At 39.7% G+C, this 13,399-nt stretch overlaps 1 protein-coding gene across 6 annotated transcripts in view; it reads left to right on the top strand.

Annotated features, from left to right (window-relative positions):
• osbpl8 (oxysterol binding protein-like 8) overlaps positions 1-13,399 on the top strand; it is a 99,306-nt gene that overhangs the window by 48,591 nt on the left and 37,316 nt on the right. For 4 of the 6 annotated variants that reach the window (XM_067581056.1, XM_067581053.1, XM_067581055.1 and 1 more), the window contains 2 exons: positions 5,050-5,086; positions 8,115-8,285. In XM_067581056.1, coding sequence (XP_067437157.1) covers positions 5,050-5,086; positions 8,115-8,285 — 208 coding nt within the window. The remainder of the gene's footprint in view (positions 1-5,049; positions 5,087-8,114; positions 8,286-13,399) is intronic. The other 2 variants (XM_067581057.1, XM_067581059.1) reach the window with 1 other exon arrangement.

Below are 13,399 nucleotides of genomic sequence, written 5' to 3'. Positions count from 1 at the left end.
TTAAAATGCAACCCTCTTGGTTTCATCCCTTTAGAAAGACACTACTCCTAAAAATGACTGGTCCACGTTGCTAAATGTTTTACCTTTGTTAATCCAGAGAAGATTAACTGACAGTCATACAATGATTCAGTGATTCATTTGATTCATTCACACCTCAAAGTTGCGAGTGATGTGATGCAATAATTGCAAACTTCAGACTTAAATCATCTTTTGGTTTTCATGGTAGAACAGACTTCTCAGGAATTCACAGGAATTTAATCTAATCAAACGCATCAAGCTGTGGTTTGCTTGCGGTCTTGTATTGCAACAACACCTGCTATGCCCAGCCTTGTTTTCAGTTTGTTTTTTTTAGCTGATGATATCACCTTTGAGTCTCATAATCATACATGTACATCTGTGATATTATTACACATCCTGGTGCCACTGATAACTCAACTCCTCGAGTTTATCTAAGATTAGCTGTTTAGTCGACCCTTAAATTGAAACTGGCAAACATTTTAGTAAAAGGATACTTAAGCTGTTATAGTATAACCAGTATGTCTGGAGAGTCTTACAACATAACCCAGGATTGCATCACCAGCTATGTGAACTTTTCTACAGCTTCATTTTGAACAGTACTCTTCTTTACTGCGACTACTATTATCACCAGCAACATAATTGTATGTTACAGTGACACAAACTTTAAATGTCTTCATGAACATTTGAAGTCCCCAGTGTTCATTCCTACTGATTCCAGCACAGAATTATTATAAATATGCTCACATCTCTTGTTAGTGAGATACAGAAAACGGCTTGTAACTGCAAGGAAAGTGAATGATAAAGATTGTCTTTGTGTTTCTGTCAAGGTGGCCTTGATATAAAAGTACTCAGCCGTGAGCTCACTGTCTAATTAAAGTATCTGGTGGTAATGGGAAGCTCACATGTAGATATGCGAGACTGTATGAAAAGTTCATCCGGAACAAACAATGTGATTGTCAGCTGTCATCTTTTCCACTGTCCGTAATCAGATCTGGGGTGTGTGTGTGTGTGTGTGTGTGTGTGTGTGTGTGTGTGTGTGTGTGTGTGCGCGCGCGCACGCTACCTCTAAGCTGAGCATGAACTGTACCAGAGCATCAACAATTATAGTCGATTATTTGATTGTTTATTGTCATAAAATTAACTGCCAACTATTTTTATATTCAAATGGTCGTTTCGTCATTTTTTAAAGAAAAAATAGTAAAATTCTCTCATTTACACTTCTGGATGTTGTTTTATTTCCATTACAACACAGTCTCAGTTACAACATGTTAAAAACTACTCCAGTAATACTGAAAAAAGCTCACTAAAATTTACAAGATTTTCTGACAGCAGGCTTGTGGGAAATCAACCGTGGAACCTCAAACACCTAAAAACCATTAAAGGCCTTTGAGTAGTTGTTGGATTAGAAATGCAGACACTCAACACAGACTTTTGTGAACTACTTTTAATACTTCCAGATTCTGCAAAACATCAAACTAATTTCCCTGTGAGTCAAACTGTAGCCAGCTGTTTGAAGCCCTTGGATTGATCAGTCATGTTTTTAGATCTACCTCCCACCCCTCTGCAGTCGAGTCATCTACTAGCCTCCACTGCTTGATCATCAATTTATAGTCGAGAAAGCTTTTCAGATGCTAATGTAGGCTTGCCACATGGAGTGATCCAACTGTGTGCTCCATTACACTGTACCAACCAAGTTCTCCTCAGGCTGCCTGTCACAGTTTATATGTTTTCCTTAGTGACACTTTCAGATTATTCCTAGCCCTTCACTTTGTCTCTCTGTCAGTCTCTCTGCATAGTTAATCAGCACTAGTCATCAGTTGAGGCTGGCAGGCTTTTTTAAGAGCATCCACCTCGGGTTCACCTGTCAGTCTGTCAGTTTGACAGATGATCTGTCGTTGAAACAAACAGAGAATATGATTGAGGCTTGTTTTGGGATTAGACAGCTTTATCGCACAGTTTGGAGAAGCGGGCATGTAAACAGGAGATTGTTGGTGTGATTCTTCAGACTTCCTAGGAAGAACTCTCTAGGAATCCTCCCAGCCTTCCGATCACAAGCTCCTCTAACCTCCAAGCCCCCCCCCCAGTGACTGTAGGTCAGTGTTTCGCAACACTAAAGGGAGTGGTCAAAGTGTAACTGCGCTGTCTCTTGGAGACAATGAGCTCAGCCGGGATTAAATTAGAAAACCACTCTGTTGATGCCTCCCCACAAAGCCTCTGACGTTCAGTGACAGTTTCTTAATCCTTGCCTTATTGTTGTAAGCAGCTCTTAGAGTCGTCTATCCTCTCAGCCAGCGGCTCTATGGGTTCTAACCAATCAGAACTTAGTGACTTTATTTCCTTTTCCTGATTAACTGAGCAATATCCAATCAGTAGCATTGTTTTCTTTGTCTTTCTTCTTACTGAGAAACCCTGTGGTCGTGTTTCATCTGACCGAGGATTAGGGAATCCCAGTTTTCCCTGCTACCTGCTGCGGCCGTACGGATCGCCTTCGTATGTTTATTGGGATTTTGTTAAATGAGCAGTTCATACTAAACCTTTATGAGAGCTAAATGTTGTGCTTTTGCTGGAGAGATTGGGAAAATTCTGCAATGTGTTGTATTTAGTGAGTCTGAGAGATGACTGTAAATGTATGTGAAGGTGTCACTTGCAGGGGGTAGGGGATATTTTTTGGTCAGCTGTGTGTGTGTGTGTGTTGTACAGTGCTGCTGTCTGCTGTTGTAAACAGGAACGGGTGGAAGGAGGTATTTGTGGGGCCAGAGTTCAATATCTGGCCAATCAGACCCTCCAGTTGCTGCTCTGTGGGTTGGACTTGGAAATGTTGAAATGGACTCATACAAGCCTTATAATAATGAACTCTAATCTCAACAAATGGGACACTGTTGAGATTGGAGAACAATTAATTGTGAGATGTGTTTAGATTGACAGACAGTAAATAGGATAGCAAAGTATTTTAAAGATTAATTTAGACATTCCCTGATCAGTGTTTCCCCTATAATTGTACAGTACAATTGTAAACAAAAATGCCAAAAATACTGCTGATTATATTGAATTATTAATTCATAATTTAAAGACACAAGAAGAGAGAATTTTTTAAAAACAAATCTAATATTCTTTATATTTTCTAACTTTTTAAAATTCTATTTTAATGAATTTGCTAAAGCTGAAATGATTTGTTAGATTAATTAATGAATTGACAGAAAATTAACGGGTAATTAATGGCAACTATTTTGATAGAGTATAGGGCAAAAAGTTGTTTTCATCATTGACTGATTTTTTTTTTTTTTTCACAACCACAGTTTCCTTAAACCCAAGACGACATCTTCAAATCGCTTTGTTTGTCTGACAGCAGTTCAAAATGCAAAGATATTCATTTTCTGATCACATAAGACAAATGTAGGAAATATACATTTTCAGTTGGAAAATGACTTGAATGATTAGTTCATTATGAAAATAGTTGCTGATAAATAGTTAATGTTTCATTTTCTATTTTTAACTAATTGTTACAGCTCTCACCAATGAATAATTTTAATCATTTTTCAAGTAAAACTACTGAACATTCACTGGTTATATTTTTAAGATGTGAAGATTTGACGCTTTTCTTTAGCACGTATGAGAATAAATGGAATTTTGGGGGGTTTTAGACAAGTGAAACAAGCAATTTGAATATGTCACGCTGGGCTCTGGGAAATTGTCAGTGGTATTTTTCCACTACTCTGACATTTCATAGACAAAACACTTCACTGGAAAAGTCTTAATTATTCCAATAGCAGCTTCCATCTAGTAATTAGAGACTAGATTAGCAGTTAGAGCAAAGAAATGGCTTCATTCTGTTCCACAGTGAACATAAACAGTTACTCCCTGCTCCCTGTTCAGGGAATGTCTGGTAAGAGAACTTCCCTTGACAAAATTCCTCCATTCGGAACACCCTGCTCACTTCCTCTGTGCGTTACCACGGTAACATAAACACCACAGATACCTGTTGCTGCCACTGTAGAAAAAAATATTGAATATATACTGTATTGAAACAAAAACTGATACCATTACAAAACCTATTCTATTGAAATATATGTAAGTGTGAATAAATGTGATATGATTAATGTAGAAGATTTATTCCTAAAGAGAGAGTATTTACAGATTGTTATGTATTATTATATGTTGATTATTTACAGATTATTATTATGTAATGATAATATTATGTCGTCCTTGATAATTATGAATGGTGCATGAAATTAATGCCAGATCTCATGCGTCCTGTTGTTGTCACTATGTTCAACCTGACACTTCTAAGGTAAAACTTCTCACTGCTTTTCCCCTGGCATACTTCGCCGCTCCAGTGAGGTGCAATGACTGATGGGTAATCTTGCTTGTCAACTTTCAGCGAACTGATAGACCGCTGTTCAGTTCTTCCCTACACAGTTCCCAGCTCCCTTTTGAAGTGAGCATTTTTTTGCTCCCTGCGGTCTGGAATCTTACTGAACATGGCTGAATTCCCTGTGCAGTCCACTTCACAGGGAACTACCAGGCGATCGGAAAGCACCCTAAGTGTTGCTTTAGTTGTTATGGATGGATGTAACAGTAATTAGTGTTGTGTCAGTTCATTCATTCATCTTTTATTACCCAATCCCCTGTCTTCTGTCCCTCCCGTTACCCCCGGTCTGTTGTGTCCTCTGTTAGCATTTTGGTTAAACTAATGTCTGTTTTTTCTTTTGTTTTCTGTCTCTTGTCTCCTCTTTTTTTTGCATTATTTTTTTTTGGTTGTCGTCCTGTGTGGCTGCGGCTTCTCCTGCTGTCGCTGATGCTGCCTACTATGGCCAACCCCCGCTGCACGCAAACCCACCTCTGCCAACATCTGGTCAACAACACATGGTCGACACCCCCTCTTCCCCTTCCCTCCTTTAATCTTTTCCAAAACCTCTGACACACTCTTTCAATCTCTCACTCTCTTTCATGTTCTCTCTGTTTTCCCCCTTACAATTACTTTTTTTTCTTCCTCTTGTACTTTTTCCATCTCCATTCTTCTCCCCCTGTTAGCACCATGCAGAGTTGAGAGAGCATCATGCCACCTCCGGTAAGCCAGTGACCTTTTAGAGGAAGGGCTAAGGGCAGTTAACACAGGCAGGGGAAGGGCCAGGGCTGGTATTTATGGGTAGATGGGACATAGTGATGTAGTTATATGACATATGTTCTTTTATGTGTTAACTTTTCATTTTGCCATGGTATAATGTATGTAAAGTGTTCTCAGACTGCTAACTACACAAACTTAAGTTATTTTAATTGCCCTGCCAGCACCTTGATTTCTCCAGCAGAGGTTCACCCTCATTAATAAACCATTAGCTGCACTCTGTCATGGAGCTGGATTTGCATACAGTTTCTTTGCTCTGGGCTTTCTCTGTACTTGCAGGTGTTTTGAGTTGTTTAGGCTCACTGTCTGTAACATCACTGCCTCCTTAAAAATGCATTGCATGCATGCGCCCTGGTAGCCGATAACCTGACGCGCCAGATGGTTTGACAGACAGAACCATCTGAGAAGTCGTCCTTGGAAACTGTTTGGGAAAAGGGCACTGTCAAAAAATACTTGGCAGGTGATCGGATGAATCATCTATCAGCGTCTTACCTTGAGAAGCAGCTGGATTCGCGCGATCACACGGGAATCTTCATAGGACACTGATTGGTCCGAACCACCGTCGGATCAGACACAAGCGCATAACTTAAAATTTGACAAAGTGGATTCTTGCCTGATCTTGTGATCTCACGAATCCAGCTGCCTCGCAAGGTATGGTAGCCAGATGGTTACAGTGCATGCCACATAACTGCAACGTCCCTGGTTCGACTCCAGCTGTGGAACCTTGTTGCACGTCATGCCTCTCTCTCTCCCCTTATTTCCTGTCTCCACCATCAGCTGTCCATTAAAGACAAAAATGCTCAAAAATAACCAAATAAACCGTATCTTTAAAAAAATGCATTTTAGCTTCTCTTATGTGGTTTTGCCACCTGGTTTTTCACTTTAGTAGAGCCTTTAAACTCTGTTATAAATTAGTGGTGTCTGTGTGGAAAGAGTGTCAGCACGTATATGTGGTGTACACATACACACACGACAGCACAAATACTTTACATGTATGCAGCCGCATGTCCACAATGACTCACTAGCTGCACACACACTGTGCAATGTTTTTGTGCACCTGTGTGCATAACCTTCATTCATATGTTGTCTGTGCCCTAAGGATGCATTGCAACAACAGAGGGTTTAAAAACATTCACTTATTTTGTTAGTTAATTGTTTTTATATTAAAATCGTGATTTGAAAATTTAAAATCGCAGGAGCTGGAATTCACATCATGACTTGCATAATAAATAGTGTCTTAAAGGACCAGTGTGTAAGATTTAGTAGCATCTGGTGGTGAGGTTGCAGATTGAAACCAACTGAATACCCCTTCACTCACCCTCCCCTCCCAAGCATTTAGGAGAAACTACAGTGGCTGTGAAACTAGACTACTCTCTAGAGCCAGTGTTTGGTTTGTCCATTCTGGGCTACTGTAGAAACATGGCGGTGCAACATGGCGGCCTCGGTGGAAGAGGACCCGCTCCCCATGTAGATATAAAGGGCTCATTCTAAGATAACGAAAACACAACGATTCTTATTTTCAGTGATTATACACTAATTAAAACATACTTATGAATATGATATTCCATTGCTGCCAAGTCCATTCTGCTAGATGCCACATACTGGTCCTTTAACAAGCTACAGCAAGCAACAGTAAAAGCGTTACATTTTTGTCTGCTTGATATGCTTTCTGCATGCTGGTGGCAAAACAATGGTTTTATGGAAGGAGAAACACCACTCTGTATCTCTTCTGAAGTTTGAATAGGGAGTAAGCTATATTTTGTTACGGCTAATAGAGTGGTGATACTTCATCTATGTAAATGATGAAGGTGGTTGCCCACGTCAATTTCCGACAGGAAACATGTAGGTTGGTAGTTTCCAAGTGTAACTGACAGACAGGTGGTTGACAGATGTGTCTCCTGCTTAAGCGTTTAAACTCATCATATCATCATTTAGTTTAACACATTAAAAATTCTGAATAGACATCTTTAGGATTTGGGGTTGTGAAACATCTCGTCCTCCCAGCCTGTGAAGCTAACATTAGCTGAAGCTGTTACAGTGCAGAGCTATCACCAGCAGACTTACCAGCGGTTTGTCATTATTACCATAACAATTATGCAGCTGTTGTAATGCCACTTTTGAATGTCATGATTATGTTTGAATGATACTGAGTAATGTCAAGTATACCACTAATGTGATATGATATCTGTACTCATATCTTGGCGAAATTGGTCAATTTTTCTATACAACAGTAGACAAGTTTATGTAGAAGGTGTCTTTCCTCTGGTTTAAAGAGTACCTCAACAATAAACAACTGCATTATTGTACACAATTATATTAATGAAGAAAAGCTGCTAAGACAATATAGTGACAGAAATGTTCAGGACAGCATACAACATTTGAGGAATGCATCGATGATGTTAGTTCATTCCTTTCCCTAAGAGGGACTCCAAACGTATACTGTTTGCTCCCTAGGAAAAAAAAGTCAATAGGTGTGGAGAAAAAAACAATAAAAAAATCAATAGAGGCCCTATTGTGGCTTTTAAGCAAAATCTCATCTCAGCTCACTGTGGTCATATGTAACTGACTTTTACTGTATATGTGGGGCTGTCAGGCACTTTAACAAAATCAAAGAGTATCTCTTTAAACAAAGATAAATGTTTAAAATTCAAACAGTTATTTTAGCTCTCAGTCAGCCAAAATGAGCTCCCATTGCTAAGCAATAAGCACCAGGTAAACAAGGTGGAGTGATAAGGAGAACAAGTGCACATATTGAGGTTATCAGCACTTCTTTTTCCAATCGCAACACGTCGATAAAAACGAATGTTATATAAGATATCAAAATGTGTTATGAAACAGAAGGGCTGCACCTAGCAGATGCTCCACAAGAGGGCTGTCTGTAGATGCTCTCTGACAACATGTCTGATCTCTCTCATGTCATTTTCATCTCTCACCTCCCGTGTAATTTTTTCTCCGTGTCTCTCTGTGTTTGTAGCTGCTGTAGTGTGCGGGGATGACACCGTCCTTCTGACCCCAGGCAGGATGAGCCAGCGCCAGGTGAAGGAGCGAGACAAAGAGAGGGAGAAGGAGGCAGGCCTCCTAACGCCCAACAGGGAGCACGTAGCCACCCCCTCTACCCTCAGCCCAGGGGTCAGCTACACCCACGGTAAGATCGAGACTCCTTTCGCAAACCACAGTTTACAGCAAGTGCAAAAGCTTTACAATTTCTGAGTTAAACTTATTGTTCAGCTTTGTTTGTATAGCCTTGAATTACTCACAGATGAAAAAAACAGGACTTAAACCTCATATGATTAACTACTCATGAAACTCAGTGTTTTATGACATTCACTCACCACATTCAGAGTCTTGTATATTCCATATTTCTCAATTGTGGAAGTTGGAGATTAAATATTTAGATTGGAGAATGATGTATTGTTACAAAACCATACAAATTCACAAATAGTGGCTGGGGATTTTATTTACCTCGATTGCAGTGAGAGCCAGGTCTTTATTTCAGACAGGCCATTACTGGAGACAGCCCTGCATTTCTCATTTTAATGTTTTATAAGTACAATTAATCATATTTCATAATGACGAATGCTTCCATTTGCCCTTTTAATTAGCTTTAGTTTGCAGATTATGCAAACTCACTCCATGTTTTCTCGTTGTCACAGTAAAATACAGCATAATGTACATTTGCACAGCATCTTTTACATCAGAAATAAAACTTAGTTACACCATACTTAGTACTACTTATTATAATTAATATAATTATAATTATAATCTCTACTTTGCTGTTCTTTCTCTCAGCGAAACTAAACACTTCCTGCCAATGTTTCACATTAAAAGTCATCCAGAGATATAATCCCTTTTTTTCTAGAAATTGCATACATGGCAGATTGATATTGGGTTCAATTTGTCAATGAATTCTGATGATTTCAGATTTTTATGAACCCTTCACACTTCACATTTTCTAGTAATTGTAGTTCTATGTGATGAGGTTGAAGGCAGGATTCCAGTTCTTGTGCAGACGTTGCACTGGGGGAAACACATGAATATTAATTGGTTGCTGAACGATCAGAACAGCTGTCTCATAACAGAAAGGTCACAGACTGGATCCATGCAGCAGTTTTATATCTGACTGGGAATGAGCAAGCCCCCTCCTCACTTAATGTACAGGATGATAGCACCAGCTACATGCCTTTTGTTTATGCATTAGAAGGTTTACGATAACTCTCGGAGACAGCTGGTGACATCGGACTGTCGGTGTTACGCTGTAGTCTTTACCTTTCCCAGACACTTCTGGTGGAGAAACAGTGACTCATACACTGTCTTTACTTCCTGATACATTGTTACAGCCAGGATCCTGTAGGATGATCACATTTATATTTTCCCTTATTGTGCTGTTTCTGTCATTTATTTTTAAAGGGACAAAAAATAAAAATCAGGTAAAAATGATGTATTCCAGTTATTAGAGAAGGAAAATATAAAATTCAAAGTAGCTTGTAAACCAGCAGGTGTACTTTGTGATACATCATAAAACCAGATACCACAGTTTATTTTCACTTTTATATGTAAATATTAACAGGGGCATCATTCCACTGATGGTGCTCTATAAAAGCCCTTTACCCTGTCACTGCTAAAGACCGTCAGAGTCCGGCTGTAGGGTTGGAAATCCTATTTTGTATTATTGACCCTTATTATGGATTACTAATTGTCATAATGCTGGAGGTCTCCAGCACATCAAACAGAGGATGTGTATCTGTGGAGAACTAAGCTCAAGGGTAGATTTGATCAGGGTCTTACATCACCCCTCACACTGCTGTACCCTGCTCTTGTGTTGCAGTGCCCTCTTGTGGATTCTCTGGTGTTGTTAGTGAACTGCTTGTCAGAGAAAGATTTTGATGTGCATGTCCTCAACATCTGTCTTTTTCAACAATTCACGCAGTTAGGTCTTGTTTTATCACAGCATGGTGAGAGTGGGGAGTTTTACTTTTTGATCAGGTAGATTAAATTTGAGATAAGAAAACATCTGAATTGTGGTTTATTAGTTACCTACAAAGTACAGTATGTACATATTGAAAATAAATAATGAACAGAATATTTCTCACTGCTGGCTGCTATTATACTACTTGAGATATTGAACATCTCATAATGATTCTTTACATTACTTGCATAGTCTGTCCAATCAAGACAGGTTAAGGATTGATTTAAAGCTGGGAAGGAAGACCGAGGGCATGTCTTCTGTTCTTTGATTAATTGTGAGAATGTTGCAGCCTTGACTGGATATTAAATACATTAACTAGTTATCTTTGGATGATTCAAATGCTTCAATGTAAGATTTTAGATGTGATTGCAGCTTATGTTTCTGGTAGATGTGATAATCCATGCTTTATTGCCCCAAGAAAAGTTGAATCTATTTGTGTTAATACATGTTCAACAGTTCAGTTCAGTGTGTTTATATTTGTTTTATAGGGGTGTAAGCCTGCTTCTGCCACAAGAGGGTGTAAGCATCATAGAGAACTATCCACCGTCATTGGCTTACACACGACATACTGTATAGCACACATAATAAACTGATCCTGATAAGGTTCATTCAAGTTTTTGCACACATTTTGTAAATGTGATACGTGTGTGTGTGTGTGTGCACTCATGCAAACTCACTTCATCTACAATCACTTGTGATAGCTTCAATAAAGCTTGATCGGCTTCACTGCCTCAGGTCTCAGGACAAATAAGTGGACCAGACTGCTGCCTGAATGTGTAGTTATGTCTGTTTATCAAAAATAAAACCCATCTTGAGGCATTGTACATCATAGCTAAAGACCCCCTTTGAGCAGTTTTTCTGCATCCATCCTGCGGAATATTCTATACAACATGATAATACAAGTATAAATGTCTGTCATCTGTCCAGCAACCTCACTCTTTTAGCATAACTGCATCTGTGAAACAAGGGTCAATAAGAGAGCATTAACGCATTGTGTGATCCACGACTCCCCAGAGCCCAAAATGGGTATCCATGGCAACACAATTTACTTCAGCTAGCCCTTGGTCTTGCGTCAAAGTGATGCCTGTGTATGCTTTGATTTGTTTTTCTTGACCAATGTTTTAAAAAAAACCTGTGATTATTGTCCCTTTTACTGACTGTTATAGTCATAAATGAGTGAAATGTTTAATGTGGGCTTCTGCTGTATCTCTCTGAGATGTACACAGTCACATGGTGATGACTGGAGTGGTGTGAAAATTCACAGCTTAGGTGTGAAGATGGTTAGCTATCTTTTTTTCACAACTCATTTTAGTAACTTGATGTTGCTCAGTGGACATGATGTCTAGGGGATGACTCTCACAAGTTCTGTTGAAACATAATTATGTTTGGAGTGAAGGGCCTCACCTCTGACTTATCACTTTGTTTCATTCACACAGACAAGCAATAACTCTAAGATGCCATTGATCTATAACCCTTTTTTACATGGGTGCTGGTCAGTGATCAAACTTCCCCTCTACCCATTTAAAAGCATCATTAGTATCAGTCTATAAATGTTACTGTAAAGATAAATGGGCTGCATAAAACAAATAGTGAAGACTATGTTCTCCCCACTGGTCTTAAATCACAGTTAGCTCTTACTTGAGCATAGCAGTTTATTTTTGTTACTTACACACTTATATGGGGGTTTTCCATGTACATATTCCCAATGCAAACAAATGGAAGGCTGCTATCTATATTTACTATGGACTGCAGTTCCCCCTCAGCCCTTCAGAGAGATTTAGCCCTTTAGCCCCAGCTCATTGTTTTGGTTTTCCGGCTTGCAGCTGCTCGTAAAATAATCATTCTTGAGGTGTTGCTTTTTGTTTTGCTTTTTGAGATTTTTTGTTGAAGTTGCAGTAGTGGCAAAATTGTTTATTTATAGTAAAATGTTGTGTATCATTAATTCATGATTCAGACTCCATTCATAATGTAGTCCTTGTTTATGGATTATTTAGTTGAATCTGAGTTTTGTTGTATCATCACATACGCACAGACAAACCAGGGTGTCTATGGTCTCCAAGCGAGACTTATTTTCTTTATGACTCACTGAGAACAAAAATAAACCCAGGAGGTTGTTTGACAAGGCTTCTTAAGTTGTCTTTGAAGCTGCTCTCGCTTTAACCGCTTTTCACTGACTTGCTGTCCTCTCTCCAGGTAAACAGAGAGTCTACCTGTGCTAGAGAGTCAGACAGAGACGGAGAACGAGAATGAAACATGGCGAGGTCATGGTGTTATGAGGATAAGATGAGAGAGAGCTGAGACAGACAGTAGAAATAAAGAAATGGAGGGCAGATGTGGAAATGAAGAAAACATACAGAGGGGAAGTGAGTTGAATTGAAGAGAGAGATGGCAAGCAAGCAAGCAAGGAGTGTAAGAGCGGGAGAGCAGGTAGGGTCAGCATGGATTTAAGCTCAGCTTCAGGGATTATGCCCTGTCAGACGGGGTTAACAACATGGGAGGGGGCCGGTCTTATCTGCACCCTCAGCCACTTGCAATCCAGCGTTCCTTCTTCCGCTTATGCTCCCATCCAATGAGTGACTGAGCCCTGGGAGGCCTGATTGCTAAGAGGGACAAGGCTTGACAGTGTAGATATGTACTATAGATGACCAAGGGCCTGTGGAAGTAACCTCAGACGGGACGACATGATGGAGAATATCCTGGCCTCAGGGCCTGGAGTCTGCTCGGATGGCCAAAGGACTGACGCAGTCAAGATCTAAAGCAGGAGTGGTGTGAGCATGATTCAGAAGATTAGACCGCTGATAGCACTTGACCTTGGGGCACTTTTCCTTAAATTTTAGCCTGAAGTAAATCAAGGTACAGTATGAAGTAATACCAATGACAAGGTAGCGCTTAGTGTTTCGGCTAGAGCAACAGCTTGACATCTCATTTGTCTTAGTTGTACCTACTCACATGAAATCAACCCTTTGACGATATCTGACTTGGTGACTTTCTTCATTGCTGCTTTCCTCAGTGTGCGTTTTGTGTGTGTGAGGGGGCTTTTATGAGGATAGAAGGAATATCACACCAATGTAAAATGGCTTTTACTGGCCAAAGTGTCATGCGGACAGAAGCGCTTCTTCAAAGTGCCTGACTGTTCTTCCAGTCAGAGAAAGAGAGGAATACAGCAGAAGATGCCTGTAGGACAGCGTTCAAAAAGCCTCTTTGTTAGAAAGCTAATCCCAGGCTTACAGGGTCTCCTTGTAGCCTTTATGTAAGACTAGAGATGTTTGTCTGCATGTGACCTACAGTCTGCA

This window comes from Thunnus thynnus, chromosome 23 (assembly GCF_963924715.1).
Source record: "Thunnus thynnus chromosome 23, fThuThy2.1, whole genome shotgun sequence".
NCBI classification, from domain to species: Eukaryota; Metazoa; Chordata; class Actinopteri; order Scombriformes; family Scombridae; genus Thunnus; species Thunnus thynnus.
This window is presented reverse-complemented; position numbering and strand designations above follow the sequence as displayed.